This window comes from Hemiscyllium ocellatum, chromosome 29 (assembly GCF_020745735.1).
Source record: "Hemiscyllium ocellatum isolate sHemOce1 chromosome 29, sHemOce1.pat.X.cur, whole genome shotgun sequence".
Classification (NCBI taxonomy): Eukaryota; Metazoa; Chordata; class Chondrichthyes; order Orectolobiformes; family Hemiscylliidae; genus Hemiscyllium; species Hemiscyllium ocellatum.
In genome coordinates this window covers 49,476,975-49,499,114 of record NC_083429.1, presented here as the reverse complement: position 1 = coordinate 49,499,114, position 22,140 = coordinate 49,476,975, and the positions used below count along the sequence as shown (strand labels likewise).

The following is a 22,140-nucleotide window of genomic DNA, read 5'->3' as shown; positions in this document are numbered from 1 at the left end:
AAATAGTGGAATGTTTGTACTACTGCTCACCTCTATATTGAAAGTTTTTGCTGGAAGTACAAAGAATGCCAGAGATAGTCAGCAGGTCTGGCTGTATTTGTGGAGAGAGAACAATAGAGTTAACGTTTTGAGTCTGGGTATGACTCTTCAGAGAATTGTAGAATCCCTACAGTGTAGAAAGAGGCCATCCAGCCCACTGAGTCTGCACTGACCCTTCGAAGAGCATATTTATGTAGCTAACTTGTGGCATCCCTTGGCAGGAGTCTGAAACTGCAACTACTTATTTTGAGTGAATCTGTAGAGGAATAGGCCTCTTTTGTAAAACACTTTCATACAACTCTTCATATACAATAAATTGTTGTCTGTTAGCAGACGTGGTAGCCATTTAAACATAAAGCTTGATCTCTTGAGCAGCCCTGAGAGAAATGATCAGTTAGTGTTGCATTATTTGAGAGAGAAATGTTCACCGAAACCCGAAGGGAATGAATTCTTGGTGGTTCTTTGAATGTTTCATAGATTTCTAATGTGAGGCAAGACCTTTGAATTATGCCTCATGGGATAGGAGACATCCTGAATAGCATAGCATTTTCTTTGTATTGTATTCCTTTAGAATGTCAGTGGCGTGATGATATTATGGTTTTAAGAGGTGTATTCAGTCCCTTTTTTACGTATGAAGAGACGTTAAGACAGAAGTGTGAGTTGCCTCTTCCAAGCCAATGAACAGCTTGAGAATCTCTATCTCTCTGTGTCTCTACCCATCTCTCCCTGTCCCTACCAGAATTTATTTTGGTGTTCTTTTCTTCTGGACTGGAGAAACCACCGCATGTGAGACAATCTATTTCACTGGATTTATCTTTGCCAAGGGTGTGCTTATGGGATGTTACTATATTGGAACAGTTGCTGTTTAGTAGTTAAATAATCTATCATTCTGTTAAATTTTTGAATGAAGTTAAATTTATACCAATTCTTCTTTCTTTTGTTTGTATTTTAACTGTAGGGCAAGAATAAAATGTGTTTTGCTTAAAACTGAGTAGTGTGACCATGTCTGGAATGCCAAGCCTTATAATTGCCTGTAAATAAGATAAAAGTTAAGGTCTACACTATCCTTTTGATGTGTTTTGAGGGGGTTTGGTCTGGTCCATTACAGCAGATTGGCTTTTCATTGACAGGTTGTTTCCTATCACCACATTTGATCAGTGACTTGTACTTATCTTTAATTATTCATTCACGGGATGTGGCTAGGGCAGCATTTATTTCCCCTTCCTAATTGCCCCCAGAGGGGAGTTAAGAATCAACCACATTACTGTGAGTCAGAAATAGACCCTGTGAATTAACTTAGAAGACCGCCAGTTGGCATTTCCAATCTGATCTTTAAAATAGATTTGAGCATGCTGCATTGTTATTAGAATATGTTAATATGATTATTGTATGACCTCTTCCTTACAGGTCAGCAACAGGGACATTAATCAGGCAGTGAGCTTCCTCACTGATGAAAGTGCCAGAGAACCCAGTTACAATGCAATAGCCAATGAGCCAGACGAGTCCAGCAGAGCGACAGCCAACCAAACACGTAGAAGTAAGTGTTTTACACCTGGCGGTGGTTTAGCATTACTGTTGAGCCAACTGGCTTGACATTGTGTTGAGGGAAGGAGATAATCCGGGAGAGGAATGTGGCATGTTTTACCATGGAGGTTGGGTTGACCCTGTCCACTGTCTGGTTCCACCTTCCATGCCCACCCCACCTGTGTGGTGAGTGTCACATCTTCATTGAGAAAGCTGCTCAAAAGAAGTCCTTACCTACCCAGCTTGCAAATTAAGAAACGTAAAGATCATCCTAATACCATATACAGCAGCTCAAGAGGTGTCATTTCAGCCCGGTTTTGGTCTATAAATTCATGCCAGTGGTAAATGCTTTTTTTCTTGCAGGTGTCATTGACCTCGCTAACAATGAGAAAGCAGACCTTCAAAAGGCGATTGCGCTGAGCCTGAGAGAAAGCGAGAAGCTACAGGAAGAAGCTGAAGTTGCTGGGGAGAATCTGGAGGCTAACCAGTACAGTGCTCCATACATTATATCTGAGCATTGAATAAGCTCTTTATCTTTATGTTCCTTTGAATAGTACAAGCCACAATAATCGGCACTGTTCAGGAACCTGTGATGAGTATTGAAAGTCTGGCTCAATGTCAGAATTCCAGTTCAGATTCTGGAATTATGCAGTGCTTTTTTTTGTTTGCAGCACTTGGCTCGCTGTTTAGTTTTTTGACCATCCAATGCTTGTTTCTTTTGTATAAAGTTCAACCCAGCTGCTCGTGGAGGGAACAATTTCCCAGTATTAAGACATTGATTCAGTGGGTGGGGGAGGGGAGGCGTGCGGATGGATATATTAAGGCTATATTAATGGAATAGTGAACCAGTCAACCTGAGTTCAATTATCTGAGCAGCTGGGAATTTAAATTCATTTAGTTAGATAAATCTTGAATGAAAAATAACCCATCGCCTCCTTCAATTCTAGATATGAAATTAAACTGGATAATTGTAAATAGAATCATTGAGGCACACAGGTCCTTCAGCGCACTGCGTTTAGGCAGGCCAACATCACTAAACCACAATGATCTCATCTACCTGCACCTGCCATTTTAAGTGCTCATTCAGATGCTTCTCAAATGTTGCTCGAGTACCTGCCCCCACCACTTTCTCAGGCAGCATGCTACATATTTCTATCAATATCTAGTTGAAAAAATCTCTCTCAGTTCTCCTCTAAACCACGTGCTCCTCACCTTAAATGTGTGCCCTGCGGTCTTGGACGCGTACCCGTGCCCTTCGGTCTTGGACGCGTACCCGTGCCCTTCGGTCTTGGACGCGTACCCGTGCCCTCCCATCACAGACATGTACCTAATGATCTTATAAACTTTATTAACAGCCGTTTGAACTTGTCTGGCCACTTTCCAAGATTATGAATGTCTGTTAGCCTCACTAATATATTTTAAGGAAGAAAAACTATTGCCTTAATCTGTTTCTAACACATTGCTGGAACCAATGTGCAGGATTGTGGGAAAAAGACAACAGATTGGCTTTAAGTTAAAATGCTCAGTGAGTTACTGCATCCACAATGTGCCAAATGGTCTCCTTCTACACTGTAACAACTCTGTGATCTATATGTGACTCCAGTCCTGCAAACATATAGTTGTCTCTCAAGTGCCCTCAGAAATGCCTAACTAAACCATTCAGTTGTCAAGTAGCAGCTTGTGACCACCTTCTAATGGGGCAATTAAGCTGGACAATGACCACAGATGTGGCTAATCAATAATGCTGGCACACCATGAATGAATTTCAAGAAAATGCTTTTCTTCCTTGTTCCCAATCTCACCCCATTCTTGCACTGATCTTGTTCTTTAACCCCAAGCCTGGTTTTTCAAGTCAAATTTGTGATTCCTAAGATACTGAAGCAGTCTGTGTTCAAATGCAACAAGATCATGTTTGCACATTCTCCCCTTGTCTGCGTGGGTGTGCTCCGGTTTCCTCCCACAATCCAAAGATGTGCAGGTCAGGTGAATTGGCCATGCTAAATTGCCCATAGCGATTGGTACATTAGTCAGAAGGTAATGGGTCTGGGTGGGTTACTCTTTGAAGGGTCGGTGTGGACTGGTTGGGCTGAAGGGCCTGATTCCACACTGTAGGGAGTCTAATCTAATCCAATCCAATCTGGATAATATCCAGGCTTGGGCTGAAAGGTGGCAAGTAACATTGACATCACACAATGCTAGGTAATGACCATCTCCAATATCAAATTATCTAGTCTCTGCCCCTTGAGATTCAATGGTGTCACCATCACTGAATCCCCCACTATCAGCATTCTTGGAGTTACCATTACCAGAAATTCAACTGAGCTCATATCCTAAATGCAGTGGCTACAAAAGCAGGTCAGGGTCTTGGAATACTGCAGTGAGTAACTCACCTGCTGACTCCCCAAAGCCTGTCCACCATCTACCAGACACAAGTCAGGAGTGTGATGGAATACTCCCCACTTGTCTGGATAACTGCAGTTCCAACAACACTCAAGAAGCTTGACACCATCCAGGACAAAGCAGCCCCGCTTGATTGACACCACATCCATAAACATCCACTCTTTCCAACACTGATCATCAGTAGCGGCATGCTGTTGTGGGAGGCACGGTGGCACAGTGGTTAGCACAGCTGCCTCACAGCGTCAGAGACCCGGGTTCAATTCCCGACTCAGGCGACTGACTGTGTGGAGTTTGCACATTCTCCCCGTGTCTGTGTGGGTTTCCTCCAGGTGCTTCGGTTTCCTCCCACAGTCCAAAGATGTGCAGGTCAGGTGAATTGGCCATGTTAAATTCCATGTAAAAGGTGTAAATGTAGGGGAATGGGTGGGTTGCGCTTCGGCGGGTCGGTGTGGACTTGTGGACTGTTTCCACACTGTAAGTAATCTAATCTAATCTAATCTAATCTAATCCAGCAGCAATGTGTATAAGAAATTCACTAAAGATCCTTAGACAGCACCTTTCAAACCCAAGATTATTGACGTTTAGAAGGACAAAGGCAGCATAGACATGGGAGCATCTGCAAATTCTCCTCCAAGATACTCACCATCCTGATTTGGAAATACATTGCTGTTGCTTCGCTGACAATGGATCAAAGTTCTGGAGTTCCCTTCCTACGAGCATTATGGGTCAACCTGCAGCACATGGATTGCAGTGGTTCAAGAAGGCAGCTCATTACCATCTTCTCAAGGGCAACTAGAGATGGGCAATAAATGCTGGCCCAGCCAGCGATGCCCAAGCCTCATGAGTGAATTTAATAAAAAGCTATGAGAATCCTAGTCTTAGTAAAAGGCAAAATGGCCTTAATCTTTCCAGACCATAGGACTATAATCTGATGAGAGAGAGAGAGAGAGAGAGATGGTGGCGGTTTAATCTGAAGGTCACCAGGTCTCATGCCCAGGGGAGAGGTTGGGAAGAGGAGTCCTTCCTGGTAACCTCAGTCAATGTAGGAGCCTATGCTGTTGGCATCACTCTGCATCACATAACAGCCATCCTGCTAACTGAACTAACTAATCCCACCTCAGTGGGAACATGGCCTCGTCTCCTCCAGGAGTCCCTTGGTCTTTGTTGCATCTCTACTCAGAATCAGGAGATGTAGACGATACACTTGAGTTGATTCACCCTGTCGTCTCCCCTCTTTGGATTCTCCAAAAAGAAAACTGCCCATAATTGTTTTTCTCTCTCTCTCTCAACATTGCTGTAGATTTTATTGCGTACCTGATTGAATATTTTGGCCTCTTAATTTGAAAGTGAGGGAATTGTCTCTGTGTTGCAGAGCAGGTGAAGCAAACACCACTGAGAACAAAGTTGGATTGAAAAGGAAGAGGTGTGAAGTCTGGGGGGACTCCCCCAACCCACATGATCGGAAACGTGAGGATAACTGGCCAGTGGGACTGAAGAATGTTGGAAACACTTGCTGGTTCAGTGCAGTAATACAGGTAATGGGCCTGAGTGATAAGGAGGACTTGAGTCTTAGTGAATATTTATTACTCTCTGCCTCTTGACTATCCTCATCTCTTAGTGTAGCAGCAGCAATTTAACATAGTAAGGTATGCCAAGTGCTTCACAGATATAATTTTAACTAAGACTTGACACCAAACCTCGTAAAGAAATATTTAGGGAGCTTTACAAAAGAATTAAGTTAAAGACTTGCTTTTGCAACGTGTCCTTCAGAAACATAGGACATAGAACAATACAGCGCAAAACAGCTTCTTTGGCCCTCGATGTTGTGCTGACCTGTGAACTAATCTATGCCCATCCCCCTACAGTATCCCATCGTCATCCATTTACTTATCCATGGGTTGTTGAAATCTCCCTAATCTGGCTGAGTTAACTACTTTGGCAGGCAGGGCATTCCACGCCCTTATTCTTTACTCAAAGAACCTGCCTCTTACATCTGTCTTAAATCTATCGCCCTCAATTTGGAGCTATGCCCCCTCGTACATCGCCATTCTGTGTATTACAGTCACAGCGAGACTTTGGAAGCGTAGTCACTGTTGTGACTGAGGAACGCGACAGCCAATTTGCACGTTGCAAGATCAGATAAACAGCGATGTGATAACAAGCAACCAGTCTGTTTTTGTGATGTTAATTTAAGGAGCACTTGCCGGAACTCTGCTTCACTATGTTGTTTTGTGATCTTTGCGCAACTGTCTGAGAGGACAGATGGAGCCTTGCTTTAACATCTTATCCAAAAGACTGAACTCCAACAGTGGAGCACTCTCATGGAGTGTCAGCTTTGATACCTTTGCTGAAATCCTAGCATGCAACCTGAACTCAGAAACCTGTGGCTCAGAGGAGAGATGCTACCTACTATGCCACAGCTTTAAGAGAGTGAGCAAGAGTGGATTAGAGAAGAAATTTTGCATTTCTGTCGAATTCTCTTTTCTGCAGTGTTTGAGGAACTCAGGATATGATTTCAAAATTTCACCCTGAGCTTCAAGAGATTTCTCTGCAATTCACAGAAATTGATTTTGATTATGTTTGACATTGAATTGCTTTATTACAAGTGCAAGAGATGCAGATCCAAAGATTAGGCAGATTGGCCATTCTAAATTGCCCATAGTGTCTGAGGATGAATAGGTTAGGTGGATTAGACATGGGAAATGCAGGATTACAGGGATAAGGTAAGAGGGTGGGTCTGGGTGGGATGCTCTTTGGAGACTTGGTGTGGACTTGATGGGCTGAATGACCTGCTTCTGTACTGTAGTGATTCTATGAAGAGGAAAGTTAATGGGGGATGGGAAAGAATCCAGGGGTGGGTCATCTGGTTGAATCCATTGGTGCATCAGGTTGAGTGTTGGTTAGGTCAATTCACCAAATGATATTCTATAGATAGGAGAAAGTGAGGACTGAAGATCAGAGCTGAAAATGTGTTGCTGGAAAAGTGCAGCAGGTCATTCCTGAAGGAAGGGTTCATGCCCGAAACGTCAATTCTCCTGCTCCTTGGATACTGCCTGACCTGCTGCGCTTTTCTAGCAACACATTTTCAGCAGCGATATCCTATAGATACCGAGGCTCTCTGTGAGTTTACTCAATTGGCTTATGTTATTGGAGGACAATTTTGCAAAGTTTATCCATAAATTGTTCCCAAGGTTATTTGACTTTTCACAAGAATCTTCGACTGTTCCCATTTGTGGAGCATTGTCAATTGTTCCAGATTTGGAGTGGTGACTTAATCAATGACTAAGATTATATCGGGGTTCTGTTGACAGGCCTGAAAAAAATACTTATGCTTGTGAGGAAGTGCAAATCCAGGTGCCATGAATATTTAGTTCATCCAACAAATCCGATGAGGAATTTGGGAAAAACTTCTTGTCCAGAGAAAGAGTCGCATCCTATTCCATCCTTTTTCTCACTATTTTCAAAATTCTTGGGTAGCACAGAGAAATTGCATATTGCTGAACGTAGACATGTTTTGTTGAATGTTTTTATCTTCCACTCATCAGTTCACAGAAACAACAAAATAAGGGATTACAACACTTTTATGCTGAATGTAATTAGGGGACCTGATTGAGATATCCAAAGTTAGGAGAAACTTAGGTTAGATCGTAAGAATGTTTTCCCTATGGCAAACACTTCTAAGACCAGAGGGCATAAGTTGTCCAGAGAGGATTTGAGGAAAAATATTGACATCCAGCGGGTGGTAGAAACATAGAATGTGCTGCTAAGAGGGTGGCGGAGGTAGGTACTCATGCAACATTTAAGAAGCATCTGGAGAAGCACTTAAAATACCAGAGCATAGTATGCTATGGAACAAATGCTATTAAATGGGGTGAGTATAGTTTTATTTTTCGGTTGGCATAGACATGGTGGGCCAAAGGGCCTGTTTCAATGCTCTATTCTTCTATGTGTAAGTACAGGATGCTGATTGGTCGGCAAGTAGACTCTAGTAGAGGCACTGCAATGGAGAATGCACCAGTTGGACTGACCACCACCTGTCACATTATGCTTACATTTAAACCAGTCAAGTTAACTTTGGTCAAGGTATTGACCTGAGGAATGAACCAAACAATGGTCGTCACCTATTTTGATCAGTTGAAACTGTGAGGTGTATGTTCATGATCTGTCTGTCTGGAAAGAACATGTTCCTGAGTGTATCAGTTATGTATAACTTGTAGTTGGCACAAGTCCACCATGCTATGAATCCAAAATCTTAGATTCAGGATTATTTAACAAACGCTGTCTAATTGTAGTATCACATCTAATGTTAGACACAGTGTCTTGAACTTTGTACCCAACCAGCCCATTATTACAATCAGTAAGTTACTTGCTGTGAACAACTGAAGGAGTATGCTTTTTGATCCAATCCCCAGTCTATGGGACACACAGCTTTTTCACCTAGTATCATGCCAATACTGAATTTCATATCCCACATTCATCTGTATAAAAGGCAGAACAGCAGCATGTTGGTCGTGGCAAAAGTCAGCCATGTTGCTGCCATGTATGTTGCTAGCTCGATCCATTGGTCAGATTTGAGATATCTTGCTGTTCCAGGGTAATCTGCAATAGACTGGACATCCTTCAAGTCACAAAGTGGTGGCCTTCAGCACATATGTAAATTTGTTTGATATACTGTACAGTGGAAAATGATCTGATGAAGGTAACTGTTATCTCTCAAGATTGTTTTGAAGCTCCCTATTTCAGCATCAAGTTTTCACAGTGAGCATATAACCTTGTGATCTGTTCATGAGATAAAGGCCTAGACAAAGTGTCTCTCTTCTCAGCAATTTTCTAAGTTCTTTCCTTGGTCCATTAAATTTCCACCACACCAAAACCTCATGTCATACTTTACTTCAGTGGTCCCACAGGAAATGATATCCCACTAACAGTGGCTCTGTGAAATGTTAACTAGATTCTCTGACTAAATCCTTTTGGAGCAATACTTCACTAATACATTTTTGTCAATGTGCGTCGACTAAAGTGCCAGGTTTTTAAATTTGCCAGTGCATGTTTTTGGTTTAATGGTACTTTGTGCTTAAGTATACCAACTGGATAGCTCTGCAACGAGCAGACAGATCAACAAAATGGCATTTTTACTGGGAATCTAATCCTAGGTGTGATTCATTCCCTGCGCTCCAGCCAAATTGACTGCAGAATGAAGACACCCAGAGTAAACCTTGCAGGTTTTAACTTGGCATTGAGCATGCAATTCGTATTGAGTACTTACCACAGGATCGTTTGTAGGTTAGTATCAGATGGTTGTTAATGTGCTGAGGCAGGCTCGCTATTTGGTGTTGTTTACCAGACTGGATAAGCTCCTAGTAAGAAATAGAGGTGAGAAAGGGTCAGCCAAGATCTGTATAATCCTATCTCTTATAACCTCATTTAAAAATGCGGCAGTTTAAAATTCAAGAGGGTTTAATTTTTATATTTCCAGAATGGGGAATGCATCTTTGAAACAAATTTTCATTCCGTTTTAGTGAAGAAAGTGTTTTGTCCTGTTGTGACAAAATCCTGCATTGTTTGGTAGAAATTAACTGAACCTTTTAAATAGGTCATTTAGAGCGATAGAGATGTACAGCACAGAACAAAGCTTTCGGTCCAATTCGTCCATGCCAATCAGATATCCTAAACTAATCTAGTCCCTTTTGCCAACACTTGGCCCATATCCCTCTAAACCTTTCTTGTGCATAAAACTATCTAGATGCCTTTTAAATGTTGTAATTGTGCTACCTTCCACCACTTCTTGAAGGAGGAAGAGTGAGCACATACATGAGGATCTGTAGAGTGGGAATGTCAGTCCAGTGTTGCTGTTTCCCTATACCCCTGTCATCATACCTGTCTGCTATCCTCTCACTCTGATTTGTAATTGGGAATTATCCTAGATCTCTGTGCATACTTTATTCCCGGTTGCACCTCTCTCTCTCTTCTGTTTTTAATACTCCTTTGTGCTTCTCCTCTAACTTTGCTTCTCTTGAATGGGTGCAATTAAACAGCTATTTGTCCTTCACAGTTGAGCCTGGATGAAGATTATCAATGTGTTATCAGACAGTTGGGGAACATCAAAACCATCATTGATTCTGATTATCATCTTGTATATAGGAATGAGCATTTCCTTTTAGAAGGGATTGGATAGCAGTTAGTAATAAGAACTTTATTGCAGCCCCTGTTTTAAGATCACTTCTAACACTTGGCAATTTCCCAAAGCACTTTGTCAGTGTTTTAATCTGGAAAGTCAGTTGGTGAAGGATCATACTGGAACCAAACTTCGTTTGATTTTATTTACAGAGTGAAACTTTACAAGCAAATACATCTGAACACAATCGTGGAATCTCTAAAATGTGGGAGCAGAGCATTTGGCTCACTGAGTCCGCACCAATGGGTATCTTTTTCGCTGTCCACTGAGTCACATGCTTGAGAGATCAAGCCCCAGTAGAATGCTGAGGACGCAATCTAGTCTAATGCTTGAGTGCGGTATTTCAGACAAGAATTTGAAACGAGACCCCATCTGCCCTCGGAGGTGAATGTAAAAGATCACATGGCACTACTCCAAGGAGGAAATAGGGAATTTTCTCTTGCCCTGGGCCCTGGTTGTGCTGTGATTAGTTTGATTATTACATCAGATTGACAGAAAGTGAATTAGATGGACTTTGGCACTTCTCATATTTAGTGATACCTCTGCTGCTATAGATATAAACATTTTTAATAAACATTAGCTCTACTTAGAGTGTGTATGTCCATATATCTGTACGTGCACGTATTAAATACATGGATATCATTAGCAAGTGGTGAGATTGAGGAGTTTATCCTTGGCTCAAAACTCTCAAGGCATGTGATTGTAATGCTGCCAAGTGCCATTGATCCTGTTTATTGTTTTGAGGGTACTGTTGAAAATTTGTGCAGTCAAAATATAGTGGAAACCATTCCATGATTAGCTGACAGGGTGCTGATATGTTTGAAAGCTGTGGAACAAATCCAGTTGGATTCTATGTGACAGGTTTTCATGTCTGTTTTGCACTTCAGAGTAGAGGCTGTTTGGAATTTGCAAAGAACAGTTTCAGATCCAGTCGAGTTCAGTGGAGCTCTTTAACTTTCTTTGTATATTTTTGTCTTTTAGTCCTTGTTCCAACTGCCTAAGTTTCGACAGCTGGTTCTCAACTACACAGTGCCTAAAAATCCACATGAAAACTGCAGAAGCCACGCTGTAAGTTCACCCATGAAATTATATAAAGTTTTAAAAATAAAAATAGATTTACTCGGATGATCCTGGAACGGAGAGTTCATAGCTATCCCACACAGGTTGAGAGGGTTGACTTGATGGAGTTCTTATTTCAAATGAGGAAATGTTTAGTTTTAATACAGTAAAAATAAAGATCTTTGCATTCATGCAAATTGTAAGGGCTATAAATATAAGATAGTCACTAACAATCCAATGGGGAATTCAATAGAAACTCAGTAGAGAGTATTTGGAACTCATTAGAATAGTTAAGGCAAATGTCGTCAATATATTTAAGCTCGATAAATGTGGGCGGCACGGTGGCACAGTGGTTAGCACTGCTGTCTCACAGTGCCTGAGACCCGGGTTCAATTCCCGACTCAGGCGACTGACTGTGTGGAGTTTGCACGTTCTCCCCTTGTCTGCGTGGGTTTCCTCCGGGTGCTCCGGTTTCCTCCCACAGTCCAAAGATGTGCGGGTCAGGTGAATTGGCCATGCTAAATTGCCCGTAGTGATAGGTAAGAGGTAAATGTAGGGGTATGGGTGGGTTGCGCTTCGGCGGTTTGGTGTGGACTTGTTGGGCCGAAGGGCCTGTTTCCACACTGTAAGTAATCTAAATCTAAATCTAATCTAAATGCATAGGGTAGAAAGAAATAGGATGCATTTTGTAAAAATTATTCATGGGATGTGGGCATTGTTGGCTAGGACCAGCATTAATGAGAAGGTGGTGGTAAGCTGCCTTCTGAGCTGGTAGGGTGATGTGAAATAAAATGGGAGAGGGTTTGTGTGCTGCATTAAACATTAGCACGGACAAGTTGGGTTGAATGTGTTAATGGTTATTTACAATTTCTGATTATGCTATTGATTGAAAAGGAGCAGCGAAACTTGGCGTTTATGCAAGAACTGAGGTGCCTTTTTGCCTTGATGGTCGCCTCTATGCGGAAGTACATTGACCCATCAAATGCAGTCGACCTCCTCAAGGACGCGTTTCGATCAAGTGAAGCACAGCAGGTGGGTCTGAGAATCACTCATTACCCACAAGGTTTTTATATAAGTTACAACATTACTAAAAGTTGTGCAACTGGACAGTGAATATAAAACCTTGAAGCAGAAAAAGTAGGAAATTTTAGAATCAGCATATACTTCAGTCATCAGGTGGAAGAGAATGGTAAGGGTTTACCTAGATGAGTTTGTGATGAGCATTAATCCAGCTTTCTGTTCTAAATGCTAAATAACCTGTTACATATTTAGCTTACATAGTCTTAAACTTAGGGCTGATATGATCTCATAAATTGTAGGTCAGCTGATTGTAACATATACCAACATTTCACAACTTAATATACACCTTTTATTCTGTTTGCATATTAATCTTTTTGCATTTCAAGTGGCTTCCTCCTTTCATCCATTGTAATTAGACTGATAAGTACCTCATAACTGAAAATAGACGACAGGACTTTGTATCAATTTTATCTTATGGAAGATTTCCTAAGTGAAGTTTGAAAGATTCTTGTATTTGCTTGGCCAGTTTGATATTGCAGAAACCTCTGAAACACCATGAGATGTTTCACCATGTAATGAGGTTTGTGGCTGGGATCTTTCCGTTGGGTAAGTTTATTGCCACCATCCTGTCTAACTATTGGGATCCACAGGACCTGGTTGATCCCATGTGGGAGAGAAAGTAAAAACTTGTTCGTCTAACAAAAAGAGTCTATTGTATTGAACAGGTACTAGCTACAAGTTATATTGATATGATAGAAGTTGATACGTGTTGAATGGCTTGTGTACAAAATGTTGATTCTCCTGCTCCTCAGATGCTGCCTGACCTGCAATTTTCCAGCACCACGCTCTTTGATGTCGTTACACAGACAATGAAGATGATGTTAGGTCTTGCTTCTTAGACCTCCTAAGCTGTTCTGTCCATGAAACCATATAACATCATAGTGGGTCCTGCTTAAGATACTTTTCAGTACTAACACATTTAGACCTTTGCACCCTGATAGAACACATAACAGAAACAAAAACGTACTAAAATAAAACAAAGAACTGCTAGAGATCTGACATGAACAAAATTCAGAAATGCTGGAGAGACCCTGCAGATCTGGCAGCATGTGTGGAGAGAAAATGGAATTAACGTTTTGAGTTATGAAGAAGAGTTGCAGGACTCAAAACATCGACACCATTTTCTCTCCACAGCTGCTGCCTTACCTGCAGGGTTTCTTCAGTACTTTCTATTCTTGTTTTACATAGATTTAGTATTGTATAAGGGCTACGTCATTAGTGATTGTATCTCATTGTTCGATGAACTATCCATTTCTTCATGCATCCCTTTTGCATTTTAGCCTGAGTTTCCTTCTTGGAGAAAGTGAGGACTGCAGATGGTGGAGATCAGAGCTGAAAATGTGTTGCTGGAAAAGCGCAGCAGGTCAGGCAGCATCCAAGGAGCAGGAGAATCGATGTTTCGGGCATGAGCCCTTCATCAGGAATGAGGAAAGTGTGCCAAGCAGGCTAAGATAAAAGGCAGGGAGGAGGGAATTGGGGGAGGGGCGTTGGAAATGCGATAGGTGGATGGAGGTTAAGGTGAGGGTGATGGGCCGGAGTAGGGGTGGGGGCGGAGAGGTTAGGAAGGCGGTGCTGAGTTTGAGGGTTGGGACTGAGACAAGGTGGGGGGAGGGGAAATGAGGAAACTGGAGAAATCTGATTTCATCCCTTGTGGTTGGAAGATTCCCAGGCGGAAGATGAGGCGCTCTTTCTCCAGCCTCGTGTTGCTATAGTCTGGCGATAGAGGAGTCCAAGGACCTGCATGTCCTTGGTGGAGTGGGATGGGGAGTTGAAGTGTTGAGCCACAGGGTGGTTGGGTTGGTTGGTCTGGGCATCCCAGGGGTGTTCTCTGAAATGTTCCGCAAGTAGGCAGCCTGTCTCCCCAATATAGAGGAGGCCATATCGGGTGCAGCGGATGCAGTAAATGATGTGTGGACTCCTCCATCACCATACGTGGCTCAACACTTCAACTCCCCCTCTCGCTTCACCAAGGACATGCAGGTCCTTGGATTCCTCCATCGCCAGGCAAATTCACCTGCACCTCCACACACATCATTTACTGCATCCGCTGCACCCGATGTGGCCTCCTCTATATTGGGGAGACAGGCCGCCTACTTGCGGAACGTTTCAGAAAACACCTCTGGGACACCCGGACCAACCAACCCAACCACCCCGTGGCTCAACACTTCAATTCCCTCTCCCACTCCGCCAAGGATATGCAGGTCCTTGACTCCTCAATTGCCAGACCATACCAACACGACGGCTGGAGGAAGAGCGTCTCATCTTCCGCCTAGGAACCCTCCAACCACAAGGGATGAACTCAGGTTTCTCCAGTTTCCTCATTTTCCCTCCCCCCACCTTGTCTCAGTCCCAACCCTCGAACTCAGCACCCACCTTCCTAACCTACAATCTTCTTCCTGACCTCTCTGCCCCCACCCCACTCTGACCTATCGCCCTCACCTTGACCTCCTTCCACCTATCGCATTTCCAATGCCCCTCCCCCAAGTCCCTCTTCCCTACCTTTTATCTTAGCCTGCTGGACACACTTTCCTCATTCCTGAAGAAGGGCTTATGCCTGAAAAGTCAATTCTCCTGCTCCTTGGATGCTGCCTGACCTGCTGCGCTTTTCCAGCAACACATTTTCAGCTGAGTTACCTTCTTGCCAGGATATTAATACTGAATATTGGGATGTTAGTACGAAGACTTTATCTCCTAGACCCTTGTTAGCTCAAGTTGATTGGTGTTACTTTCTTCTATGTCCTTAAAAATTGGGTTGGAGTGTTTGAAAGCACATAACCTAAGCTAGCACTTCTGCATAGTACTCAGCAAATGCTACATTGTCAAGGATACCATCCTTCAGATGAGTCATTAACCTTCAGTTCTAACTTTGATTCAAATTTAGGTTGAAACTTGGTGTATTTAGAATGGGGAGCAATGATACAAGATTCTGAACTGTTTTTATCTGAACAAATCTTGTGTTGCAGCTTATGTTATTTTCTTTGTCTTGTTAACCAGGATGTAAGTGAATTTACCCACAAACTCCTGGACTGGTTGGAGGATGCATTCCAAATGGCAGCAAATACAAAGTAAGTTCATCATCTGTACTCGAAAGGCAATTCCATATGAAGGGACTTCATAGGAGTATGATTTCCTGGAGTAGATGTCAGCTTGTGCATCAGTTGACAACTAATGTACAACAATGTCACATAATTTTCATGCTCCCACTTGCAATTTCCTCAAGATATTGAAAAAAAATGGTGCAAATTTCCACTGGGTCCATGATTTTTATTTCTGTAAGCTACTCCAGGGTGCTAACTCCTTTAAAGTCAGGTTCCACAATCCAATCTCCATTGTCCTAGGGAACACAAATGTAAACTTAGCTCAGTCCGACAAACAGCTATTTAACCCAACTCACCGCTGTTTGTCTCTTGGTCAGTTTTGTAGCCATGCAGTTTCTTTCATTCCACCAGCTGTAATTTTTCTAACAAGTCTACTACATGGCACTTGTGTTGGAGATGCCAGTATTGGACTGGAGTGTACAAAGTTAAAAATCACGCAATACCAGGTTATAGTCCAACAGGTTTAATTGGGAGCAATAACTTTCGGAGTTTCGCTCCTTCATCAGGTGGTTGTGGTTGTACAACCACAATGCCTAAACAACCACCTGATGAATGAGCAGCACTCCAACAGCTAGTGCTTCCAAATAAAACTGTAGGACCATAACCTGGTGTTGTGTGATTTTTAACATGGCACTTGAGTTGTTTGTTCTGTCTTTTATCTCTATTAACTACTAAAGAAGGCTGAGAGCTGGAATTTAAAATGTCCATTGCCATTGTTTTCCTGTAGAAATTCGAGTAAAAAGTCACAAAACCCAATGGTGGAACTCTTCTATGGAACGTTCTTGGCAGAAGGCATTCATGACGGTATGAAATTCACTGTGATTTGCCAACACAGCGTTGTGATTATTGTTTCCGTCATATATTTATAAGTTGCATAGAATTAGGAGGATGGATTGTCAACTTGATCTGTGCCTGCTGAGAGACTGATAACGAACATAATGGGCTGATGGAACTTTAATCAGCTCTGTGTTGATTCCTGTTCCTAACTGCCCAGATCACCACCTTGAGTTCAACTGAGTGGCTTTCTGGACCCTACCAGGTGGTAATTAGGAGCTACCGCATTACAGGTCTGAGGTCACCTGTAGGCCAGACTGAGTCAGGATGATGCATTTCCTTCTCTGAAGGACATTAGTGAACCTATTTTTTTGTGTGACAATTGAGTAGTTTTATTATGTAGTAATTATTCACAGGAGTTTTTTATTCAGTTATTATGTTAATGTTATCAGGTTAAATTCCCCAACTTCAATGGTATTTGAACTTGAATCTCTGAATCATTCCTCAGGTAACATACCCATTTTGCCATCATGCTTCCAACCCACAAAATTCAAATCAATCAGATATAACAAAGTTGACTGATTATGTTTCCAATAAGTACTCCTTTATTTTTTTTAACTTTATTCTTTGCACGAGTTTCATGTGAACAAAAGAGATCCAAAATGTTAATTCTGTCTTCTCACTACAGATGCTGTGAAACGTGCTGAGTTTTGCTGCATTTTCTGTTTTTGTTTCTGATTTCCAGCATCCACAGCTCTTTGGTCTTTTGTTTTGCGTCCCTCTGTGATCCTGATGAAATGTGAATTGATTTCTTCTTGATGTTGTGTTGAGTCATGCTGTTGTAAAACAATGCATTACATAAAGCAAGCTGAGAGTTTTGTATTTCCTGTCACTTTTACAGGCAAAATGTTCTCTAACATTGAAACATTCGGACAGTATCCTCTGCAAGTTAATGGTTTTGACGACCTCCACCAGTGTCTGGAAGGGGCCATGGTGGTTGGGGAGATAGAGACACTGCACTCGGATCAGTCAGTCACATCTGGTCAAGAGGTGAGTTGTCTTTTGCCCCGTGGGGTGGGGTGTAGAGGGAGCAGGGCAGTGGTATGGTGGAGACAAGGCCAGAACCTCTCATGCATATTTATCTAAATTTTACTGGACTAATCTCTGTAACTCCACTTTGACTTCACTGAAAGAAAAAGAGAAAGGTGCTAATCAGCTTTGCAAACTCCTGTCAAAGATTTATTCTCTGGTTCCTCAAAGGCATAACCCAGAACATGGCAACACCTCAGTCAGTCATCATGCTGAAATCATGTCATCTTGGAATTGAGCCATGGGGCCTAATATTTGTCCTTTGGATGTAGCTCCATTATTAATTGACCATGAGAAGGTTGTGATGACGGTACATCAGCAGTCCTTTAAGTGCCTGCAAACCCACAGTGCTGTTAGGTAGCATTTTGACTCAAGTGCATTGAAGAAACATGCATGAGCAGGGATTAATTGTAACATGCCTTTACAGCTCCTATGCACCCCCACCACTACAACCCACTCACCCAACTTCCAGGGATAAGAGCCTGAATTTCTAAGCCAATATTTGGTTGGTATTGCCCTGCTGTTTGTGTTTGCAGAATTGCTTGCTTAGCAGCAACAGTGGAGCCAGGGACCCGGGTTCCATTTCACTCTTGGGTGACTGTGTGGAGTTTGTACACTCTCCCAGTGTCTGTGTGGGGTTTCCTCTGGGTACTCCTGTTTCCTCCCACAGTCCAAAGATGTGCAGGTTAGGTGAATTGGCCATTGCTAATTTGTAGTGTCCAGAGTTGTGCAGGCTAAGTGGGTTAGCCATGGGGAATTCAGGGATACAGGGATAGTAGGGGGGATCTGGGTGGAATGCTCTTCAGAAGCTCGGTGTGGATTTGATGGGCCAAATGGCCTGCTTCTGCACAGTAGGGATTCTGTGGTTCTACGTGATGTGATGAAATATCCTATTAATTATAAGCTTTTGTTTTTACTTCTAGATTAATCTGCGTATTGCTTTAGGTACTTTCTGTCTCAGTTAGCATTAAGCTTCTTCAACCCATTTCTTTTGCAGAACTGGTTTACAAAACTACCTCCTGTATTAACTTTTGAACTGTCCAGATTTGAGTTTAATCAGTCTTTGGGTAGACCTGAAAAAATTCACAAGAGACTGGAATTTCCTCACATCATTTACCTGGACAGGTGAGGTGGTCTGGTAAGCTGTGGGGAATATGTTGTTGTAGAGAATTGGTGAAATTTTAAACAAATTTTTGATAATTTGCATATTTATTGAGAGGACTTTGTGTAGGGTCAATTGCCTGATGATATTAGTAGATTTACAGATATATAAATATAAAGAAATGAGGATTTGAATTGATGTAGCACCATTCACAACTTCAGGATATGCTAAAACTAATGAATGGTCACTGAAATAATTTCTTTCAGAAGTGTGGTCAAGTTTGGAATGTACGGAACTTTGCAAAAGATAGGATGGTTATTTAGATCCAGTTGGAGATTTAATTGCAATCTTTAGGGTTGGCTAGTCCAGATGTTTGGGAATAAGCTGGACATTTGTAAAGCCTAACCATGGACTAGTTCACTGCTGTGATCCTTTCCTCCTGCAGTTCAGTTTGTTTGAACAGTGCACTAACTGCACTAATAGCATTAAAGTCCCAGTTTGGGGTTTGGTCATAGGAAGTGCATTCACAAAGTGGCAAAACTGATTGATGTTCAACTTCTGCCCTGCGGATGAAGTCTGCGGAAGGCTGTGGAAGTGGGAGAGATCAAACATGTACAGTCACGGCCCTCAAGCTACAGCCTCTGACATCAGGCCAGTGACCTGTTCTTGGAAAATCTCGCTCTGGAAATCACCATCAGCACATTTTTTGACTGTCCTGTGTGTCACTAGGCGGAGGAAGGAAAAGAAAGTGGAATATCCAAATTTGCTCCTCCATTTTGCATTTGTTCTTGGGCTTTAACTTTAAACTCAACTTCTATATCTGCTCAAAAATGTGCAGATGCAAGGCAGAATTCTGTCCCTTGTTGCTATTGCTTGTACTACAGGAGACACAGGTGAGCTATTGATAACACTGAAGGTGAGTGTCACTTCAAAGTGGGGATGGGACTCTGAATCCAACAAAAAGATTTTAAATGATTTTGACTATTCTCACATGAGATCTGAGCCAGAAGGTCCTGAGTTGTAGTCCCATATCGGAGATTAGAGCATGTAATCCAGGCTGATGCTCCAAATCCAAACTGTAGATCTTTTGATGCATTACATTGAGGTCCGATCTGCACACTCTGATAGACATATACAATATTGTGGGATTGTTTACATCAGAACAGGGACGTTCTCCCAATTATCTGGTTAATTTTTATCCCTCAAACAGCATCAGTTAAAAAGGATTATTTGGTCATTACTGTTGTGGTTTTGTGTTTCCTCTCATTAATGTAACCCATCTCACAGCAGCACTGGGAAATAGGTATAGGCTCAGTTTATTTGCTAGAGGATTGCTCAGCTGGCTGACTTGTTAGAGGAACTCATCCAACAACTGTTACAGGAAAGTACAGCTACATTCGTTCACATTGCATACCTCAAGTGAGATCAACAATAGTTATTAGTCACATGTTACTTTACTCATTCATTGGGTCTAGCCATTTATTTGAGCATTTATCACCTACATTAATTGCCCAGAGGGCAGTTAAGAATCAACCACATTGCTGTGGGTCAGGAGTTGCATGTCAGACAGACCAGGTAAAGATAACAGTTTTTTTTCTCCTGCAGGACATTAGTGAACCAGATGGATTTGTTTCTATTGACAACGATTTCATGGTCTTCATTAGACTTTTGATTTCTGTTCAATTCTGTGTCCATCATCTGCAATAACGGGATTTAAACCCAGGTCCCCAGAACATTATCTGGATCTCTGGATTAATAGTGATAATTCTGCTAGGTCATCATCTCCACTATCATTCTATATCCTGGTTACTTGCCTGTTAGCTTGTTCACTCTTAAAATTATATTATGGCAATTGCCTTCTTGAATAATGGGATCTTGCTGTGTGAATTGGCTACTATGTTTCACTACATCACAAAAGTGGCCTTAATTAGTAATTAATTTTGGGGCACCCTTAAATTGTGAAAAGCCAACATTGCATGCATGCTACAGAAAAATATTACATACCTGGGTACATGAATGGGAAGGTTTGGAGGGATATGGGCCAAGTGCTGGCAAAAGTGACTAGAGTAGGTTAGGATGTCTGGTCGGCATGGACGGGTTGGACCAAAGGGTCTGTTTCCGTGCTGTACATCTCTATAGCGATGATGGCTGCTCTGCGCTTTGTGAAGATTAAGCTTGTTGACTTTGAAAATCTGGGGTTAGTTGTGTACTGAGACCTTTGTGTTATGTGTGCACAGGTATCTACACAAGAACAAGGAGCTCACACGCAGTAGGAGGGAGGAAGTGAAGAGGCTGAAGGAACAGTCAACTGTCCTGCAGCAGCGATTGGAGAGGTACTGACTTCTGTCTGCTATTCACTCAGAGTCACGCAGTTGTGTTCGCCACTTCATATCAACATCCCATCGTTTTCAAGACGGGATTGAGAGAACCTTCAGACTTAGAGCAGTAATGGTTTGAAGTGAAATGATTTAGTATTGTCAGGGAATGATACATAAAGCTGAAAAGGAGCAGGGGAATCGACGTTTCGGGTGTAAGCCCTTCTTCAGGAATGGAGGGTGTCAGTGGAAGGGTACTGGTTGGGTCAGCGGGAAAGGAAGAGGCCTTCATGATGGGGGATGGAGGTGTACAGGGACTGGATGTCCAAGATGAAGATAAGGCGTTGGGGGCTAGGGAAGCAAAAATCATGGAAGAGGTGGAGGGTCTGGGTGGTGTCCCGAATGTAGGTGGGGAGTTCTTGGCCTAAGGGGGACAAGAGCGTATTGAGGTACACAGAGATGAGTTCGGTGGGGCAGGAGCAGACTGAGACAATGGGTCAGCCGGGGCAGTCAGGTTTGTGAATTTTGGGCAGGAAGTAGAAACTGGCAGTGCGGGCTTGTGGGACTATGAGGTTGGAGGCAGGAGGTAGAAACGGGCGGTGCGGGGTTGTGGGACTATAAGGGTAGAAACAGGCGGTACGGGGTCAAAGAGCAATAACACCAGAAGAAGGCCAGTTAGCCCATTGTGCTTCTTCTGCTACTTTGGTTGAGCTATCTAAATAATTCTGTTCTCTGCTCTTTATCATTTCATTTCCCTTCAAGTACTTGCCTAATTCTATTTTTGAATGTTGCTGTTGAATCTGTTTCAATTGACCTTTAGAGCTGTGCATTCTGTTTCATAATGAGCTGTGTCTGTAAAAAGCTTGTTTCCTCATTTCACTTCCGATTCTTTCAATTCAGTTCGAATATATTTTCTCTGGTTACATTTGCTTGTGAAAACATCACCTTGTTTATTTTTACAAGGTCCTTCACAATTTTGAGTACCATTATCAAACCTCCTCTTACTTTTCTAGAAGGAGACCAGCCCTGGTGTTTTCCAGTGTGCCCACATTACTGAAGTCCATTGTCCCCAGTTCCATTTTAATCAATTTCCTTCATCGCCTCTAAAAAGCCATGCCTATCCCTGTTCTGGTTGACTGGTTACTTAGCTTGCATTAAGTTCTAATCCGTTGTTCCTTTCACTTGGTTCTCTGTGAGACCACTATGTTACAACAGCATGTCTTGTCCGGGATGCTAAGGTTAGCATGGCAGAGGATACACAAGAACATGAGTAAACCATTCAGCACCTCGTGTACGCTCCATTCTTCTGTTGTCCTCCTGCTACTTTCCTGTTTTTGTTCCATGTCGTTTAATAGTCTTGACAATCAATAATCTACCATTCTCTCTAACAACTCTTCTGCCAGGGTGTTAACTCCCTTCCCTCATCCTTCACATTAAGTTTCAAATTTTATTCCCAGATCTTGGGGAAAAAAAACCACACGTGGT

At 42.3% G+C, this 22,140-nt stretch overlaps 1 protein-coding gene across 3 annotated transcripts in view; it reads left to right on the top strand.

Moving 5' to 3' along the window:
- The window catches only part of usp28 (ubiquitin specific peptidase 28), an 85,719-nt gene that overhangs the window by 30,409 nt on the left and 33,170 nt on the right, over positions 1-22,140 (top strand). For all 3 annotated transcript variants that reach the window (XM_060847060.1, XM_060847059.1, XM_060847058.1), the window contains exons 3-12: positions 1,447-1,576; positions 1,927-2,050; positions 5,336-5,498; positions 11,120-11,206; positions 12,092-12,229; positions 15,272-15,342; positions 16,103-16,179; positions 17,051-17,199; positions 18,236-18,363; positions 20,578-20,673. In XM_060847060.1, the coding sequence (XP_060703043.1) occupies positions 1,447-1,576; positions 1,927-2,050; positions 5,336-5,498; positions 11,120-11,206; positions 12,092-12,229; positions 15,272-15,342; positions 16,103-16,179; positions 17,051-17,199; positions 18,236-18,363; positions 20,578-20,673 (1,163 nt within the window). The remainder of the gene's footprint in view (positions 1-1,446; positions 1,577-1,926; positions 2,051-5,335; positions 5,499-11,119; positions 11,207-12,091; positions 12,230-15,271; positions 15,343-16,102; positions 16,180-17,050; positions 17,200-18,235; positions 18,364-20,577; positions 20,674-22,140) is intronic.